Here is a 19,837-nt window from a genome sequence, read left to right on the forward strand (position 1 = left end):
GAGGCAAGGGCTCTGGGGAGACCTTGCTGTGGCCTCCCATATCTTACAGAGTACTGGGTACTCATGGTACTTATGAAAAGCAGGGAGAGGGACTTGTTATATGGGGAGAGACTGACAGGACCAGGGCAGTGGCTTTAAACTGAACAAGGGCAGGATTAGATGGGATATTAGGAAGAAATTCTTTACTCAGAGGGTGATGAAGCCCTGGCACAGGTTGTCCAGAGAAGCTGTGGCTGCCCCTGGATCCCTGGAAGTGTCCAAGGCCAGGTTGGACAGGGCTTGGAGCAAGCTGGGATCGTGGAAGGTGTCCCTGCCTTGGGGTTAGTACAGGATGATCTTTAAGATCCCTTCCCACCCAAACCATTCTGGGATTCAATGATTCTGTTATTACAGCCCAGCAAAATCTGCTGCAGATTCCACACTTCCAGAGAACCACAAAAGGCAGACAACATTCCATCTGCAGGCACTGGGGCAGAACCCACGAAATGACAAATGGCAGCAGCTACTGGGAACTGAGATTCCCTATGTGCCAGGGATCACCCACATGCTCCCATGGTGGGCAAGGCTGTGGCAGCAGGGAGGGAGCAGGGGCTGCAGCAGGGCAAAAACAGAGGGTGCAGTGGGGGAGTCGCAGACATCTTTTCATGAAAAATTCTTTCCTTAGCACTTTTCCTCCTGAGAAGCTGTGAGGCCTCAGGAACAAAATGTAAACAATGATTATCTGCTGCTGTGGAATGCAACAGGTGCATCTGTGATTGGTCTCATGTTGGTTGTTTCTAATTAACAGCCAATCACAGTCAGCTGGCTTGGACCCTCTGTCCGAGACACAAGCTTTTGTTGCCATTCCTTTCTGTTCTTAGCTTAGCCAGCCTTCTGATGAAATCCTTTCTTCTATTCTTTTAGTATAGTTTTAATGTAATATACATCATAAAATAATAAATCAAGCCTTCTGAAACATGGAGTCAGATGCTCATCTCTTCCCTCATTCAAGAACCCCTGTGAACACGGTCACACAGGGGCTGCGGCAGGGCTGCAGTAGGGAAGAAGCAGGGGATGCAGCAGGGGATGCAGGACAGAGGGAGCAGGGGGTGCAGGAGGGGTTGCAGAAGGGGTGCAGCAGAGAGGGAGCAGGGTGTGCAGCAGGGAAGGAGCAGGGGATGCAGCAAGGGGTGCAGCATGGCTACAGGAGGGGGTGCAGCAGGGAAGGAGCAGAGGGTGCAGGACGGGGTGCAGCATAGCTACGGCAGGGGTGCAGCAGGGGCTGCAGGATGGCCTGCAGCAGGGAATGCAGCAGGAAGGGTGCAGTAGGGAACGCAGCAGGAAGGGTGCAGCAGGAAGGGTGCAGCAGGGGGTGCAGCAGGGGGTGCAGCAGGGGGTGCAGCAGGGGGTGCAGCAGGAAGGGTGCAGCAGGAAGGGTGCAGCAGGAAGGGTGCAGCAGGAAGGGTGCAGCAGGGAATGCAGCAGGAAGGGTGCAGCAGGGAATGCAGCAGGGAATGCAGCAGGGGGTGCAGCAGGGCTCACTCACCGCTGTGCTCCCCGGCCACCGAGTCCACGGCGCTGCCGCCGCTCTCGGAGCCCACGCTGCCGCCGTGCTCCGCGGGCGATGTCCGCAGCGTGGAGCCGTCCGTGGCCGCCGTGCTGCCCTCGTCGTCAGAGGCTGGAGCTAAGAGAATAAAGAGAGCTGTTACAAGTAAAAACACTGCCTGGGAACAACTGCAAACGACGCTCTCGCTACCAGGGAAAGGCTGCAGGGTTTGGGGGCTGGGGATGGCTACAAAGGGAAAGGGAGCTTGGGGTGACCAGCAGGATGGTTAAAGCAGTGCAGGGGAGATATCCCGAGAGGAAAGCTTCTCTATCAAACACACAGGCATGCACAGTTACTTAAAGAACCATGTCTGGTTGTTTAGAAATGCAAGGGAAATACAGCACATGCTTTGTTTTGTCTGCTTAAGTTTAAAGAGCAGAAATAACTTCCTCAGAAGTCTACAGTGAGAGTCAATCAAAGCAGGAACAAGCTGTAAGCACATTCTCAAATATACAAGAAGCCAGTAATAATAACTGGTTCCTCCAAACCATATTTGCAAACCAATTTTAAGGCATTACTTAGGTGAGAATGTGAAAAAGAAGCTGCCTTGCAGTGAACAGTTACCTGATGCTGTTGTGTCCGAGAGAGTTCCAGCGTCCAGAGAGGAGGAGCTGGGAGCTTGGCCCGACAGCCCCAAGCTCTGCAGCCCAAGGGCACTGCTGCTGCTCCCTGCAAGCAGAGAACAACTTAGGGGCATGTTTCTCTGAGAGACTAAGTTAACTCTGGCATTTTCTGTATATTTCATAGTTCTGCTATCTTTGGTTCACTGGTGATGACACCAACAGCTTTGCCTCATTTCTTTCCCAGTTTCCATCCCCTCTTTGCCTCCCAACAGTGCTCACATCTGACCTTGCTGATCTTGTTGCAGGCTCAGGGCAATAGCCAACTCCACCATTGTCTCATCATCTGCATCTGGAGGGATATCCAGCATTGGAGGGAATCCCTCTGCTCCAGCCAGGAGAGCCTCCAGAGGAGAAGGATTCCCATTATTCACGTTCTCAGAAGTCTCCAGAACCATGGATTCAGACTATGGAGAGGAAACACAGTGAGAGCTTTCCCCAGACCATCACCACTAAGGGAGCACTACAAGCAGGTTCATCAGAACTAAATTAAATCCTGGCACACTTCAAAGGCTCCAAGGACAAGCTCTGGACTCACCACCATCTCAAAGTCCCCGTGATCCACCTCGCTCTGCTCCTGGCTCTCCTGTCGGATGTGCTCTCCATTTGCTATCCCAGAGCTCTGCAGCTTGTCTTCTGCATCGTCATCATCATCATCATCCTTATCTCCTGAGTGGCAAAGCACAAGTTCATAAATGCACAGCTCCTCACATCATCCCAAACCAGGCTGCTAATGCTGGGAAAAAACCCATACTACCCTCAGTTACTGAGAGACTCCTGACACTACAATCTGCTTCAATACTGAAAAACCTCTCTTGGATAGAGCTTTGATAATTTTGACCTGCACACATCTTTGACTGATTTATTAGAACCTGAAAACATGCACAGAAATACTAACTCTAGATTACAACTCTCTAAAAAAAATCATCAGATTTCCCTGTCACTGAAAGGGGAATATCTCAGAGAGATTTCCTTTTGGGGTTCACAAATACCAACGAAAAGGTGAGAGTTTATTAAACAAAAGGGGTTTAGGGGGCAAGGGAGAACAAAAGAAAGGAAAAAGGCTGATTTTAGTCTTTTTTAGTCTCAGTTTCTAACAAGACCACTTTATTTTCCTGTCCTTTCTGAGCAGTCAAAAGGCCCTGCTGGTTTAAGCAGGGTGCCCTGGCGTACCCATGGGGGTGTTGCTGCGGGGGGACGAGGGCAGGGTCACGTGGCGCCGCTTGTTCCGGGGTCTCAGCACCCTGATCAAAGCTTGCTTGCAGGAAAAGCTCACTGCTGGGTCCTGCAGGGTGAACAGTTCAGCATTACACTCCTTCAGCTCCAAGTCCTTTTACACAGCATTTGGAAAAATGGCTAAAAATCCACTTGTGACTCTTGTCAGTCATGGTTCATGTAGGACACAAGCCACCTCCCACTAAGCAACACTTGTAATTCCACATGCAGCACATGGCAAACATTACTAGAACACAAGGAGAGGGAGAATTCTCCTCCATTCACTTCTGGCTGGGTGGTTTTGGCTGTATTTTGTGTCTGTACCGTGTATTCGCATTATGCCCACATTTAATTTTTTCCCCACTATAGAATCATAGAAACATTTAGGTTGAAAAAGCCCTCTGAGATCAAGCCCAGCCATAAACCCGACACTGCCAATCCCCCTAACCCATGTCCCCAAGTGCCACATCCACACTTTTAAATCCCTCCAGGGGTGGGGACTCAAGCACTGCTCTGGGCAGCCTGCGGCAGGCTGGAACACCCCTTCCACAAAGAAATGTTTCAGATGCCCAACCTAAACCTCCCCAGGTGCAACTGGAGGCTGAGGCAGAGAAGAACAAGGTGACATACTGGGCAAAGTAACATCTGCATGTAGATCTTGGAAGCAGTATGGATACAGTCCAGCTCACACGTGCAGTATCCATGGATAATATCCACCAAAGCATTGACTGTGGCTTCAACATGAGTGAGACCTAGCAGGAATAAAAGCAGGACTGAAATCAGCTCTCTCTGTATTTCAGCACAGAGTGAGGCACTGCAGGAAGCATCTTTTGTTTGCAGACTTCAAGGCACAATGTTAACAGCACAAATACATTGATTTTCAATCCAGACTGAGCCAGTCTTGTCTGTCTGATGGAATATTGTGAACTCCATACACCAGCACCACTGAATATCCTCTAACACCACCCACAAAGACAAATGTGGGTAAATCAATCATCAGTCCCTTCTTCCTGGCACAATACACGTGGCCCTGAACAAAAGCTTTGAAGCAGAATCTGCACATCACAGAGCCCTCAGAGCAGCACTAGCATTGAAAAGTCATGTTCTCTGCTTACAAACTTAAAACAGGCCCCTTCAGAAGCCACAGGCTTGCCAACAGCAAAGGAAGAGCTCTCCCACCTGGCAGGCAGGCAGGGGCCAGAAAGGCATTCTTGGGTTTTGATGCATGGAGCTTCCAGAAGTGGTTCACCAGCTGGGTAATGAAGGTGCAGCCCTCTCCTTCCACGTGTTTCTGGGCCTCCTGCCCTTCTTCACTCTCTGCACAGATTAAAAAACACCTCTCAGAAATGTGCAGGGGAAAACCTTAATGAGGGTAACACCAAGTTTATTTGAAATGGCTTTTTCCAGAGGCTTTGATGTTCTCATCAGCAGGATATCACACACCTACCAAATCTGTCACATACAGTCTCTGCCACTCTGAACCCAACACCCCAGCACAGCTTCAATTATCACAACAGAAACTTATAGAAAATTACAGACTTATCTACCTGTTTCCAGCTGTGGCAGCTTTGATTCTGTGTAGTGCACCAGATTGTTGGGTCTCATGATAGCAATGGAGCGAGCAGTGATGACCAGCCTCTGGAACACCTCAGGGTCGAGGTCCTTCCCTTCTTTGGTTGAGGAGGTCAAATACTGAATGGCTTTGCTTAGCAGTGCTTGATCCTGTACAGTGAGAGATAACACAGGCAAAGAAAAACAACTGATTGCAGCACTGAAAGCAGCTGAAGCACAACCAGGGGACAGATCCTGGGGAAATCCAGCACTCCTCATCTAAGGAAGGGCAACCAATGCAAAAAGGTGACAGAATCACACAACCCTGGTGCAGGGCAGGCAGCAGGAGATAAAGGGAGATGAGACAGGAGGATTGTGCTCCATGAAGGAAGGGCTATCCAGGGCTCTGCTGCACCTCAGCCATGACCTGGCAGGTCCCAGGAGCCCCAAATCCATGCCCTGGGCAGTACCTTGTGGTTGTGGTAAGCTGAACGGCTGGTGTGCAGGCTGGCCAGCAGGCTCTTGGTCTGCTGCTGCACGCTGGAAGGGGCTGGCATGGACAGCAGCACTGTAGCCAGTTCCTGAGCTGCAATCTTACTCTTCTCCTAAGAACAGACAAACCCCATTATTCAGTATATTTACTATCACCCAGTGTACCTACAGCTCCCTTCCCTCAATACCCTTTTGATGGCCTCCCTCCATTTACTATTGACATTTAGGGAACACTTCACATGTCTCCACAAGAAAAGTCCCTTTGAGATTTATGGGCTCCCACCCTGCTGTTCCTGTAAACGAGGTCACTCTGCAGCACAAAAAGCCCACCAGCGCTAAATGCAAATGCCAATTGTCATTCTAAACTAGTTTCAAACGCTTTTGGCTAAGGCAACTTTCAGATCAGTGCTCTGAGCAAAAGGGATGCGGCTCTGCTCCTATCAGGCCCCCGGGGCTGCAGGAGGTAGTGCTGAGCTGGCCCCTCCTCCCCCGGCTCCAAAGCTCAGGAATGTATTCAGAAAGTTACTTGCCTTCTCGTTGACTGGTCCCACAGCAAAGCAGCTTTCCAGCGCTTCTAAAGAACTCACAACTAGCCTGGAGGGAGAGAGGAAAGCAGGCTTGAGTACAGCAACCCTTCTCTCTCCTTAGCACTTTGCTTTATGCGGGCTACAGTCATGAGTAGCTCAGAGACAGCTAACGAATGCCAAGTACAAAATCAAAGCATGATAAAACCTGCCACAGGCACCATGCATATCATTTCATTGTGTTACAGACCAGAGTTAAACCTGGCTCACGCTCACAGACAAACTTAGGACTGCTTTAATAATCCACAGCTGAAAGACAGGGGCTTTTCTCTCCCAAAGAGGATAAAACATTTCCTTACGCAGCCTGCAGCAGGGATAACTTGGATTGTCTTGACAGTCCCAATTCACCATGGCCCCCAGACGTACAGATGACTGCAGATCAAGGCTGGCTATGACACATGGGAAAAAGCGGAACCGACTTTGCTCAGGGAGCAACGTTCTACTCGCTTGCTATTTTCACACAGGTTGCTCTTTCCAATTTGGAGTTTCAGCACAAAATATTCCAGAGGAAAATTAACTCAGAGGAGTGGGTGTGACCCCCAAGTGAGGGATGCTGAGGTTTCAAGCAGGCTGGGAAAACACTTGTCCCCAGGGAAAACCTGATTTACAAGTGGCAGCAAAGTCCCTGTAGCAGCACTCCATGCCCCCAGGTGGAACTACCTGAAATGCCATCTGACACACCAGAAGGAGCAGGAAGATACAGGAAAAAGCAGGGAAGAGAGAGCATTAAGGGGAAAAATAGCAGTGTAGGATTGGAAGGCAGAAGAAACAATTGTCTGGTCTGGTGGTGATAAATAACATCCCCCTCCCCACAGGCACCCTCACAAAGCTTGGAGGGAACAGAAGTGGGATAAGAAGGCACAAGGAAGGAACAAAGCAGAGAGGAGTCTGTCAAATAAGCAACAGTTATGCTGTGTAGAGCAAAAATCTGCAAACCACCTCATCTTTACATTTGCTAAACCATCTGCCATGCAATGACCAGAATGTAAAGAAGCAAATGTCACTTGGAAAACAAAAAAAAACCCAGTCACCAAAAGCCACACCATGTGTTCTGTCTCTGACACACACTCACTCGTGCAGAGAAAAGGATGCCATACTAACCGGTCCAGGGTGGTTAGGGACTCAGTGTCAGAACTTTGGGGGAGCAAAGAAAAAGGAAAAAAAAAAAAAAAAATGTGTAAAGCTCACAGAAAAACTCCCTAGAACACATTCTAAGCAAAAGGCAAATTAAATGGGGAAATCAGGAAGCCGGGGGAGCGTCAGTCTAAGCAGGGTCTCTACCTGGGCAGCACACACTGGTCTGGAGCAAAACAAAGACAGAGATGAGCCAGGTCACCTCACACAGAGAAGCCAAGCACCACTTAAAGCACCACCCAGGCCTAAATTGGAGTGCAGACACCACACTTGGATAGAAAAGTGCCTCCTGCCTGCCATCAGCTGTTCCTACTCCAGAGGCCCTTCAGAAGGTAACACCAAATAGGAAGAATATTTTTTTTCATATCTGAATTTTTAGAATATAATCCCACTGCTCTGAAAAACCAGAGAGCATGTCTGTGCTGAGAGGGACATCTTGTGGGGATGTCACAGCAGAGGAGGGAAGGAGAGGGAAATAAACACAGAAAAAAATCCCATGAACTATTAGACAAAATATTAAAGGATGGCTGAACAGGTCCTTCAACTGGGCCTAAGTGGCACTTCAAGCCCTGAGCCTCTACCAGAGAATTTCAGTCAGACAAACTTAACCAGCACTTCCTCACAGCTGAGCAGTGATTGTTTCCCCTGAGATGCTCATTTTTCAGCAGTACCAGTTCCTCTTTGAGCTGTTTCCCTCCTGTCCTTGCTGCTTTTACAACCCTTATGATACAGACTGTATGAGTGCAAAGGAAACACAGCATGGACATCAGAAAGAACACAAGTTCTGTTTATTCACTAAATTTATGTCCAGGTCACCCTTGGGGTTTGGCTCTCAGCAGGGATATGGGGAAAACTCAAAACCTTCCCCAGCACAACAGCTCAGCCTGAGGCACGTGGGCTACAAGGCAAGTTGTGGGAGCCACAAGCCTAAAGCAGGGTCACACACAAAGCCCTCCTCAAAACTGAGCTCAGCTTCCGAGAAGCCTGACCTCTGTGAGCTCCAGAGACCAAAAAAGGGCCAACTTGAAATGAGAGAATGTCCCAGGGCAGCAGGAATTGCTTTAAGCTCCTCGAGACTGCTGAAACATGAACTAGGCAGCACAAGCAAGCACACAGATCTACCCAGCTACTGCACCAGATCAACCAAGAGCCACCACAAACCCTCCTACCAAGATAATCAACCCCTGTTTTCAGCTGTTGCTGTGGAAGGCAGTGAGAACAACTCACTAATTCCCTCCAGTTCTCCAAGTCAGGAAAAGCACAGAAGTGCACCCAAGTGCCCACCACAACAACAACAACCCATTTCCAAGGAGAAATAAGGGAAAGACTGTGGAAATACCTCTCCAGGACAGTCCCACTGGCAGCAGCAGGGGCAGCTGACTCGGTGTCCCCAGTGCCATTGCCCTGGTTGAGGTTTGGGGGACACACGTTGCTCACTGAAGCAGATGGGAAATCCTCAGGGGGCTCGTCAGGCCAGCCAAACTGCTCCTTGGTTTTGCCATAAATTTTGATGGAATCCATCATGGTGACTCCAGCAGGATCCACAGAAGCTCCAACTGTGGTGATGAGAGACATTTCTTAAAAACTGAGAGAACTGTTGCTTTGGGATACAAACCAGCCTCATTTCACAGGACCAGGACAGCAATTACACCGTCATTAATACACAGCCACTGACAGTTGTCACAGACATCTTTCATGAAAAATCCTTCCTTAGGATTTTTCCTCCTGAGAAGCTGAGAGGCCTCAGAAACAAAATGTAAACAATGATTATCTGCTGCTGTGGAATGCAACAGGTGCATCTGTGATTGGTCTTATGTGGTTGTTTCTAATTAATGGCCAATCACAGTCAGCTGGCTCGGACTCTTTGTCCAAGACACAAGCCTGTTATTCCTTCCTTTTCTATTCTTAGCCAGTCTTCTGATGAAATCCTTTCTTCTATTGTTTTAGTATAGTTTTAATATAATATATATCATTAAATAGATATTATATTTTAATAATATTAATATTTAATAACTATATATTAATATACTATTATATATGTTATATTAATGATTTAATAATTTTAATCAAGCCTTCTGAGACATGGAGTCAGATCCTCATCTCTTCCCTCATCCTAAGACCCCTGGGAACACCATCACAGACAGTGCCATCTCCTTTGCAAGGTCACTTTCCTTCTCTCACCTCAGCACAAAATCATTGAGTTGAACTACTGAACATTCACTCAAAGCAGCACAAAACTGGGCCATAAATAAAGTCACCAAATGCTCAGGGCTCCCCCCTCAGACAGTTTTCACAGCCAGGACAAACGAATGGATTGCGGCAGCTCCCAGCTGTGAGGTGAAGCAGCTCCATCCCACCCAAAGCAGCCCACAGCTGCTCAGACCAAGCAGGGCACCCAGCCTTACTGAAGATGGTGAGCTTCTTGTCAGCCTGCAGGGCCTCCTCGCGGGTGAAGGGGAAGTCGAACCAGCGGGCGCGGGTCATGTTGAGCTGCATGGTGCGCCCGAAGATCTCCAGGTAGGAGGGCGCTCGCTCGATGGCCTGCGTGCCAATCTGGATGCGCATGCCCGTCATCACCATCGTGCTGTTGTTGTTGGTCACCTCGATGGTGAAACCCCCGGGCTGCAGAGAAAAAAGCACAGCTCAAAAACTGTCTCTGAAGCCAAGGACGCTGTACAGAGGTGACCCCACTGTTTACTGAATTACAGAATCACCAGGTTGGAGGAGACCTTTAAGATCACCAAGTCCAACCCATGCCTTAAACACCTTAACTAAACCATGGCACCGAGTGCCACATCCAGTCTTTTTTTGAACACATCCAGAGATGGTGACTCCACCACCTCACCAGGCAGACCATTCCAATATTTTATCACTCTTTCTGTGAAAAACAACTTCCTAATATCCAACCTATATTTCCCCAATGCAGCTTGAGACACTGTGCTCTGGTTCTGTCAGTTCCTGGAGAAAGAGACCAACCCACCTGCCTACAACCACCTTTCAGGGAGTTATAGAGAGTGATAAGGTCATCTCTGAGTCTCCTTTTCTTCAGGCTAAACACCCCCAGCTCCCTCAGTCGTTCCTCCCAGGGTTTGTGTTCCCAGCCCTTCACCAGCCTTGTCACTCTTCTCTGGATGCACTCAAATGTCTCAACGTCCTTCCCAAACTGAGGGCCCAGAGCTGGACACAGCACTCAAGGTGTGCCCTCACCAGTGCTGAGTATAGGGGCAGAATGAGCTCCCTGCTCCTGCTGGCCACACCATTCCTGATGCAGGCCAGGAGCCATTGGCCTTCTTGGCCACCAGGGCACACTGCTGGCCCATGTTCAGTCTGTTGTCACCCAGCACCCCCAGGTACAGCACATGTGTGGGGTCATTTGAACAAAGCAGACTCCTTAAGGCAAGGCATGGTGACAACATGAACAGTAATGTCACCCAGAAGCCCAACAGAGTCCCCAGACTGCCCCACTCACCTTTGTGTTGGCCACGTACATGCCCGTGGAGTTGAGGCGGTGCTTGATCTGCTGGGCATTGTACACCTGCAGCAGGTCATTGCCCCCGAACTCCACGTCTGTCAGCTGCTGGTTGTGCTCAAAGAAGTCAATGGGGAAGTTCACCTGGCTGGATGTGCGAGTTGCTAAAAGGGGAAAGAGATCTTTGTGACAAAAGATGTTCTGAACAGGCAAAGTTGTGGTAAAAATCCTGCAGAAACAACTCACCTCCTTTGGAAAGTATTTCTGTATGCATCTGTTGGATTTTTTACTACTCAAACTTATGAAGAAGAAGGTGAAAAAGAAGGACTACTGTCTGTCTTAAAACTTCTATCTTGTTTATAGATATTACAATATTTTAAAATTTTAAACTCTAAGTTTTCTACTATGTGATATCATACACTTTTATTTAAACTGTGCACTAATAATTTTAGTTTTGTTATTTAATTTTGGAAGCCTTCTCTACAGCTTCAGGTGAAATGTAGTGTTCTCTTGAGGGTCAGTGCCTATCAGTACAGAAAGCCTAAAATTCTCAGTAACCAGGGTTCCAACATCCATCTATGGAAACATTTTATCCACTTAGCCAGTATCTATGTAATAGTCAGAATGAGTGTTGTAAGTATTTAGATGATGTAGATCAATCTTTACATCTCCGTTAGTGCCCTGGATTGCAAGATAAGTGTGTATTCTATTTGCCATCTGTTAGAGGTGGAACAGTTCTGTTCGTGGGGCAGTTTTCTTTATCTCTCCCACAACCAATTCTCCCTCCAGGAAATATCTTCTGTCCATGGCCACTGAGTGTCCCTGCATGGCTGATCCAATTCCATCATCCCATGGGGAGATGCTCCACCCAGGGGAGGAGCCAAGCATTCCTACCTGGATCCAATCTGAGCTTTGGGACACCACAGCAGCCTTTGCCCACTGCATTTCCAGAGGAAGACCATGCCCATCTACATCACCACTGAATCTTCAGAAGAAAACTCAACCCTTCTCCAGGATCCCTGCTCCTGCAGAACCACATCTGTCACTCCAGGAGGGCTGAGCCACCATGGAATGGGACTGTGCCACCACCCTGACACACAGGGGGTCAGGTCCTGTTCTGACTCTGTCAGTGCTGTTTTGTATTACTGCATTGTTTATTTAATTATTTTTTATTTTCTTCCCTAGTAAAGAACTGCTATTCCTGCTCCCATATCTTTGCCTGACAGCCCTTTAATTTCAAAATTATAACAATTCAGAGTGGGAGGGGTTCACATTTTCCATTTCAGGAGGCTCCTGCCTTCCTCAGCACACACCTATCTTTTCAAACCAAGACAGATTTTGGTGCCTTGATCCTGTTCTATTACCAGGAGATAACTGCCACACCTCTAACAGATGGCAGACAGAGCACACACTTATCCTGCAGTCCAGGACAGTGAGTGACAAAGGTGAGGTGATGTGAGGAGCCCTTACTGATGGCGGCCGCCTTGCGCTTGCGCACGGGTTTCATGATGCTGATGACGCTGCTGGGCTGCAGGGAGGGCTGCAGCCAGTAGGACGTGTTCTCCACGTTGGCCATGTAGATCCTCAGGCTGCCATCCTCACACAGCAGGATCATGGTGGTCCTCTGCTGCTCGTTGCAGGCCGTGTGACGGATGGCCACCATGTCCTGGATCTGCAAGGCAAGGCAAGGGAAGGGAAGGGCTTGGCGACTCTCGCTTGGAGGAACAAACTTTTTGTATTAGAAAAGCTGCCAAGACTGGAGATCTGGTTGACAAGAACAAGAAACCAAATTTTAAGAGTCAAAAATACAGGGAACCCTGACTAACCTTTGCTTTGGCTGGCAAGGTCTTAATCTCCTGGATGAGGAAGGTGTCTGGCTTCACCATCACCACCAGTGGGACACCCGTGGTCTGCTGGACACAGCACACCAGGCCAGGGTGGTTCATCACCTCAGACCACTGACACAGGGCTGGAGAAGTCTTACTGCCACCATTGGAACTGTGAGAGACGAAGGGCACAATGACATTCATTTCAGGAGCAGCACAAGGAAAACCACACAAATTTCATTGTGCTCAAATCAATTAAAGCTTTGTCCTGAGCAGGGTTCAAGCACTGCATCAATGAACAGTGTCTGGTTCACAGGTGAGCAACCTGAAACAGTCACCACAGTGGGCAGAAACCACAAGCATCCCAGTCCTCAGCCTTGATCCCTACCCTGCAAACTCAAGGAAAAACTGGCTTAGTGTTGCATTTGATGCCTCAAATCAAGGAGGCAATTTATAAATGGCTTTCAGCAATGTTTTTATCTGAACAGATGAACAGTTTCATGTTTCAACACACCCAGCAGCAATAAGAGAATGCAAGAGAATCAGTGTCTGCTCACTGGAAAAAGTGGAAACAGAGCTGCAAAAAGACTAAGCCAAACTCAACTGGAGTTCAGGAGCTCTTGGAACCTGACCTCCTTCAGAGCCCACTGGTGACAGTGGCTTTGTGCCAGGCCAGTGAACAGTCTGTGGCCTGAGTGCCCAGCACTGTGTATCAGAACACACAACAGAACTGTCTTTTTCTTGCCACATTCATAGAGTAAGAGATTGGTTTCCCTCAAGGGAGTCTGAAAATCAGCCTTAACATGCACAATGCACAAGGTCCACTGCAGCAGTGGTGCTGAAAGGAAACAAAGGCTCCCTCCTCGGCCGCCCGGGTGAGGGCGGATAATCCCATCGGTTCCAGCGGCTGCACCTCGGGCAGCTCACTCTGGGCAGCTCCACTGCTCTGCAGACACCTTTCTGCTCTGCAATCCTGCTGGGAGGACAAAATGCATGCATGGCCCACTGCTGAAACAGACAGCTTTGGTTTCTAATTATCCTGCAACTGGGATATCATAGAATTCCCGACCCACAAGGATCATCCAAGTCCATTAGGACAGAAGGAACATGAAAAGTAGCAAGAAATCATCAGCCAGCAGGGAATTTTCACCACACAGTTTGGCCATTCAGAGCTGGGATGTTTAATAATAAACAATATTTATTACAAAAAGAAAGCAATAAAAATGCAGGGAGTGTCCCCCAGGATCCTCACCTCTTGATGTTAATTGGGAAGAGGCGCTGCACTTCCAGGCTGGCCCGGCTGATGGTGGCTGCGAAGGATTTGCCTTGGCAGTAGCTGAAGAACAACATCTGCAGCACGTGGGAGTAATAGACTGACACCCCCCCTCCTGCCACCTGGCCATTGCTGTCCTGGGGGATGCAGAGAAATGCCAACATTTAACATAAACACAAATATCCCCACACACTCTGTCAGGCTTTTACATTTGCGATGGAATTATTCCCAAAGCCGCCCCTCCTCCCCAGCAGTGAGAGAACAGAGCCCTAAATGACAATTTTCTAAGCTGAACTCCTGGGTGAACTCATCCATCAGACACTTCAAAGGCTCTGGGAGGGGATGCTGAGACTGCACACCCAGAGGCTGTAGGTAACACCCTGAGCTCCCGCAGCTGTGAGCCTCAGCTCAGTGTGACAGTGTCACATGGAGCATCCCCTGGATGCCCAGCTCATAAAAGACCTTCCTGAGAGCCTCCTTCTCATCTATTCCTGTTTTGAAGCAGGCTAGGGTAAAAACACTGGAGAGATTTTAAAGGTCATCCTCAAGAGAAGAAACAAAGGCTGACTGCAGCTCTCCAGCCCCAGCCATGGTGATTTATCCCTTCTGCTCCTGCACTTTTGGAGTGCCTTGCTCTGAGAACAGCACTGCTCTGAAGCCATCTCCCTGCTGAGAAATCCTGCTGGGCATGACTTCAGAGCCAGCCATGGAAAACATGCTCCATTTTCTAGATGAAAGGATCAAGGGGTTTAATTTTCACCCCCACCTCCTTTTACTGTAAGGATATTTCTCTCTTTAGAGGAATGAGAAAGCTCCTTGATCTAGATCAGGGGGCTTAAAAGGAGAAGGAAAAAAAGAAGGAAACTTCTGCCTTCAAATGGAAGATGGAAAAAAGAGAGAAAGGGAAGTCACCAGCACCTTCAGGTCCTCGTGGTTGACTTCAAGCACATTGGTGACATAGAAGGGCCCGTGCTGGGCACTGCTGGCCTCCTCCATGAGCTGTGTGTAGATGTAGCCAGCAGAGGACATGATCACAATGATGTTCTTCCCCTCCTCGTTGAACAGGAACGTGACATCCCTGATTTTGGAACTCGGCAGGAGGAAGTAGAAAGTTGGGCTCAAGGCATCTACTGAGAGGTCATAGATCTGTGGGGAGAACCAAGGAAATAATTAACCACAATGATTATCAAGGCAGTAATTAACTGCTATGATACAAAACAGTGCAAATGAACAAGAGCTGAGATGAGGGAATCCCCATGACATGTTATAGTTTGGGGTTTTTTTTCTCTTTAAGTACTTTGGGTTTGCTTTTCCTGGCAAGAAATATCCCAAATTTATATTTCCAATTCATTTCTAAGAATATTACCACATTCTCCCACATGCAACTCCTCGAGGATCCAGACTCTGATGCCTGCCAGGAGCTGTATAATCACCAGCTCGTGGCCTGACATACCTTCACAAAGTCTGCAGTGACAATGGCCAGCTCTGTTTGGGATCCTGGCAGCCACACGGCTTTGATGATGAAATTCCCAGTGGCCAGTTGGGGATGAAGCACCAAATGATCAGAGACTGATCCAGAGCTGCTGAATGTTAGCACATGGCAATCCTGGAGTAATGGAGAAAATTGGTTAAATATTAAAACAAAGTGTTCACAAATATTTGAAGCCAAGAATGGAGTTAAAACTCAGCATTTCTCTTACGGCAAATAATGATTCAGAGAATTTAAATCTCAATTTCCTGCAGTGAAGATAAATAACATGAAGATTTGAAAAGAAAAAGCCACAGAGAGCCCAGCTTTTTCTCAGCTAAATAACACATCTGTAGATTCTGCACTGGGAAAACTGAATCTAAATTTGGGGGAATACAAACAAGAGGAGTTCTTGCCAAAGAACACTAATTGTTACAGACTAGTTTTAACACACTAAGTGTGAGTGTGTTTTGTTGTAAGACAAGAGCCAAACACTGGCTCTTGTCTTAAAACAAAATCAGCTTGAATAAATTAAGAAATACTATTTCAAGGCACTGTCTCATTAATTATATTGTTCATCCAGGTCCTGCTTCTTTTACCTTATCTGTCTAGTAGGAAAGTGGATCAGGAGCTGAATTAGTGACAGAACTTTGGAGGCAGCTCTGTGCTAACTCCTCAGAGGAAACAAACACAGTTGGCTTTCAGCTGATGTTTGCAGCTCCCTGGAACAGGGTTTGGCAGGCACTCACCTTCAGCCCACACACAGCCAGGTAATCCTCCTTGCAGGGATTCCCAGTCAGGCTCAGCACAGTGAACGGGACGGGCGCCGATGCCAGGCGGGTGAGGGTCAGCTTCCTTTTGCTGGAGTCAGCTTGTTTCAGCAGGGCTGAGAGCTGGAGCACTGTGATCTGCACCACAGAATGAGCTCAGTTACCTGACTGCAACTGGGGGGAGTCAGGCAGTCCAGTTCCAGATCCCAGTTACAGAACCAGAACCACAGACTGAACTCGGTTATCTGACTGCAACTGGGGGGAGTCAGGCAGTCCAGTTCCAGATCCCAGTTACAGAGCCAGAACCACAGACTGAACTTGGTTATGTCACTGTAACTGGGGCGAGTCAGGCATTTCAGTTCCAGATCCCAGTTACAGAATCACAGACTGAACTTGGTTATCTGTCTGTAACTGAAGGGAGTCAGGCATTTCAGTTCCAGATCCCACAGTTATTCAGTTGATTCTGAATCAGAACCACACAATCATCAAAGCTGGAAGGGATCCATGAGATCACTGAGTCCAGCCATCACCCCAGCACCACCATAATCATCCCTGAACCACGTCCCCAAGTGCCATGTCCAGACACCTCCTGAACACTTCCAGAGTTGGTGACTCTACCACCTGTCTGGGGAACTTATTCCGATGTCTAACCAACCACTCCTGCAGACAAATTTTTGTTTCTAGTAACTAATTCGAAGCTCCCTTGGTGCACCTTTAGGTCATTTCCTCTTGTCCTTTCACTGAATCATGGCCCCCCACCTGACTCCAGCCTCCTCTCAGGTGGCTGCAGTGAGGTGGGTGATGACAGTGAGCTGTTCTCACTGTTCCTGCTGCAGGAACTCTTTTTCTTTAACGGTTTTCCCTACAAGAGGTTCCGCATAGCTACACAACACTTCACACCAGATCTCAAGATGCACAGAACAAACCACAGCCTGTTCCTCAGCACTGTTCCACTTCCCTTGGGGACCCCAGGATCCAGCACTGCTTCATTTCCCTGGGAACCCAGTGCATCCAGCACTGCTCCATTTCCCTGGGAGCCCAATGGCTCCAAGCACTGTTCTACATCCCTTAGGAACCCAGCAGCTCCAGCACTTGTTCCCTTTCCCTGGGACCCCAGCAGCTCCAGCACTGCTCCACTTCCCTCAGGAACCCCAGGATCCAGCACTTTTCCATTTCCCTGAGAACCCAGAACTGCTCCATTTCTCTGACAGCCCAGCGGATCCAGCACTGTTCCATTTTCCTTGGGAACCCAGTGGATCCAGTACTACTCAATTTCCCCTGGGAACCCAGCAGCTCCAGCATTGCTCCATTCCCTGTGGGAGCCCAGCAGCTCCAGCACCGTTCCCCTTCTCTCAGGAGCCCAGTAGCTCCAGCACTGCTCCATTTCCCATGGGAGTCCAGTAGCTCCAGCACTGTTCCATGACCCTTGGGAACCCAGCACTGTTCCCCTCCCTCAGAAGCCCAGCAGCTCCAGCACTGCTCCATTCCCTGTGGGAGCCCAGCAGTCCCAGCACCGTTCCCCTTCTCCCAGGAGCCCCAGCACTGCTCCATGTCCCATGGGAGCCCAGCAGCTCCAGCACGGTTCCCCCTCCCTCAGGAGGAGCCCAGCAGCCCCAGCACCGTTCCACTCCCTCAGGATGAGCCCAGGGCTCCCTTGGCTCACCTTGCCCTTCTCGTGGCTGACAGCCAGGTGCTGGCGGCGGCCGTGGGGCGAGGACAGCACGCACATGGCCACGCGGCGCAGCACGTGCGCGCTGATCAGCTGCCGGATGGTCTGGCCCTGGTCCCCGCTGTAGTTCATGCGCACGTTCTCAAAGGCGCCTTCCTGCGAGCCCAGCGTGGGGACCTGAGCCAGGGAAAGCATCCACAGGGTGTCACTGCAACGTCTCTGTTCCACTGCAATGTCTCTGTGCCAAAGCCACTCCCCCCCATCCACACTCTGTTAATTCCTTTTGTACATACCATCAGCTGATCTGTCATTTCTACTGATTTGTCCAAAGTGTGGAGCTCGCTGAGAGCCTGCTGGGCACGGCTGCTGCTCCCCATGGCTGAAGCCTGCTGGAAGTTCACCTGGATGGCATCCATCAGGAAATTCAGCATCTCCAGCACCAAAGGTGCAAAGGAGAAGTTGGCCTACAAGAAACAGATCAGGCAAATGAGGAACAAGATGCTCCTGATGGGAGCTGCACATAAACTGCTTTTTAAAGCCTGACACCCCTTTGTGACCCTCTCATCTCAGCTCACAGCCAACCCAGCCTGCCCAAGATGCTCATGATAACCCGTCTGTGTTTAGCAGCTGACAATTATACCTGGGACTGCAGCTCCTCTCGACAGCCCTCCACGTTTCTGCACAGGCTGCTCTTCTTGGGCTTCTCCTCATCAGGGCCCTTGCCCTCACTGATGGTGACCTTGGCCTTCTCAGCTGGGGACGTGCTCGCATGGCGGATGACACTCTCGGGCACGCGGGGCTCGCTCTGGAACGCTGATTCCTTCATGGTGGAGCTCATCCCACTGCTGGGAGTTCTCTTCACCAGCGCCTGGGAATGACAGAGTAGCACTAAAACCCCAAACCAGGCTCAACCTGGCTACTGATGAAGTGAACACAGATTGTAAGAGCAGCAATTTGAGCACAGTTCTAAAGAACTAACATCCTGCATGTGACTCTCCACCCAAGGATTAAAAAATTCCATATTTAAGGTATAATTATTTCATTTGCTGCTAGTGGAAAACATGGGAAAAGGTGTTCTTTGCTGTGCAGCAAATTCTGTAAAGACAGGCGGAATCCCAGGGGTCACTAGGACACAGATTTACCAATGCTCTTATTTGGTGCAAAAAAAATTAATTTCCAGGCAAGCTGTAAATTCTGAGTGTTCATTATAAAGTCAAAGCCTTCAAGTCTTAGCACTCCTGCATCCATAAATCTTGACATAACTTACTGCAGAATGGAAAAGGACTTGAAAATCTGAAGACATAAAGAATTTACCAGGCAGCTGCCATCCTCCTTGGCTCCACAGTCACAGAAGAAGGATCCGTACTTGGCGTAAGAAATCTCATGATCCTTGTGACAAACTTTAGCACAAACTGTGCAAACACCAACCCCATCAACCATCTTGCAAGTGTGACAGTGGTACCTGCCCAAAATAAGCCAGGTGAGTTTTGACAGGCAGTGCCTTGAGGCTCACAAACCACACTGGTTTCTTTCCCAATGGCCAGAAATACCAGGCTAAAACTCTGAACACAAGATTCTTACCAGTGTTGATTCATGAATTCTTTCTGTGTGATGGTGAAGGTACACAGTTTGTTACAGAGAGAATCTTCGTCCTATCCAAAAGAAAATTGTTTTAGAAAGGTGTCACAACTGCAGCTACAGTGAAGTACATGTACAGAATAAATTCCCAAGAAACCAAAGGTACATTTTAACAGCAAATTTTAGCAACAGAGCTAGAAAGCAGCTGGTATCAAACCACATGGAGAGAGGAGATGGTGACACATTGTAGTAAGGTGAAATAGTTAACAAGAAAAAGAAACAGTAACAAAAATATTCATAAAAAATAAAGAATACACCCTAAGAGCTTTTTTTTTCACCACCCAACAGTACTTAAAGTATTAATCAAAGCTGCTTGCTGATAGAAAAACTAGTAACTGCCAGCCAACCAGTAGGAACAAACCCATTTTATTAAATTTCTTCAATTTAATTAAAAATAAATAAATAATATTTATAAATATTACTGAAAAGAAATATATAATCTTTATAAAATAAATATTAAATTTTTGTTGACATCACAAAGCCAACACATCTAGTCAGGAATGACAGATCCTCTCCTCCAGACCTGACATGTAGGGTCCTTCA

At 48.4% G+C, this 19,837-nt stretch overlaps 1 protein-coding gene across 1 annotated transcript in view; it reads right to left on the reverse strand.

The window, feature by feature from the left end:
• UBR4 (ubiquitin protein ligase E3 component n-recognin 4) overlaps positions 1 to 19,837 on the reverse strand; it is a 94,498-nt gene that overhangs the window by 50,805 nt on the left and 23,856 nt on the right. Inside the window, exons 36-60 of the mRNA XM_059487321.1 lie at positions 19,238 to 19,308; positions 18,971 to 19,118; positions 18,297 to 18,524; positions 17,950 to 18,120; positions 17,651 to 17,833; positions 15,967 to 16,125; positions 15,203 to 15,355; positions 14,668 to 14,895; positions 13,729 to 13,886; positions 12,477 to 12,648; positions 12,121 to 12,322; positions 10,651 to 10,814; positions 9,587 to 9,803; positions 8,521 to 8,737; positions 7,149 to 7,181; positions 5,994 to 6,057; positions 5,442 to 5,576; positions 4,968 to 5,142; positions 4,600 to 4,737; positions 4,051 to 4,172; positions 3,379 to 3,490; positions 2,744 to 2,874; positions 2,435 to 2,612; positions 2,150 to 2,254; positions 1,526 to 1,681 (exon numbers count right to left, since the gene is read on the reverse strand). Of these exons, the coding sequence (XP_059343304.1) occupies positions 1,526 to 1,681; positions 2,150 to 2,254; positions 2,435 to 2,612; positions 2,744 to 2,874; positions 3,379 to 3,490; positions 4,051 to 4,172; positions 4,600 to 4,737; positions 4,968 to 5,142; positions 5,442 to 5,576; positions 5,994 to 6,057; positions 7,149 to 7,181; positions 8,521 to 8,737; positions 9,587 to 9,803; positions 10,651 to 10,814; positions 12,121 to 12,322; positions 12,477 to 12,648; positions 13,729 to 13,886; positions 14,668 to 14,895; positions 15,203 to 15,355; positions 15,967 to 16,125; positions 17,651 to 17,833; positions 17,950 to 18,120; positions 18,297 to 18,524; positions 18,971 to 19,118; positions 19,238 to 19,308 (3,820 nt within the window). The remainder of the gene's footprint in view (positions 1 to 1,525; positions 1,682 to 2,149; positions 2,255 to 2,434; positions 2,613 to 2,743; positions 2,875 to 3,378; positions 3,491 to 4,050; positions 4,173 to 4,599; positions 4,738 to 4,967; positions 5,143 to 5,441; positions 5,577 to 5,993; positions 6,058 to 7,148; positions 7,182 to 8,520; positions 8,738 to 9,586; positions 9,804 to 10,650; positions 10,815 to 12,120; positions 12,323 to 12,476; positions 12,649 to 13,728; positions 13,887 to 14,667; positions 14,896 to 15,202; positions 15,356 to 15,966; positions 16,126 to 17,650; positions 17,834 to 17,949; positions 18,121 to 18,296; positions 18,525 to 18,970; positions 19,119 to 19,237; positions 19,309 to 19,837) is intronic.

Source organism: Ammospiza nelsoni, chromosome 22 (genome assembly GCF_027579445.1).
Source record: "Ammospiza nelsoni isolate bAmmNel1 chromosome 22, bAmmNel1.pri, whole genome shotgun sequence".
NCBI lineage: Eukaryota > Metazoa > Chordata > Aves > Passeriformes > Passerellidae > Ammospiza > Ammospiza nelsoni.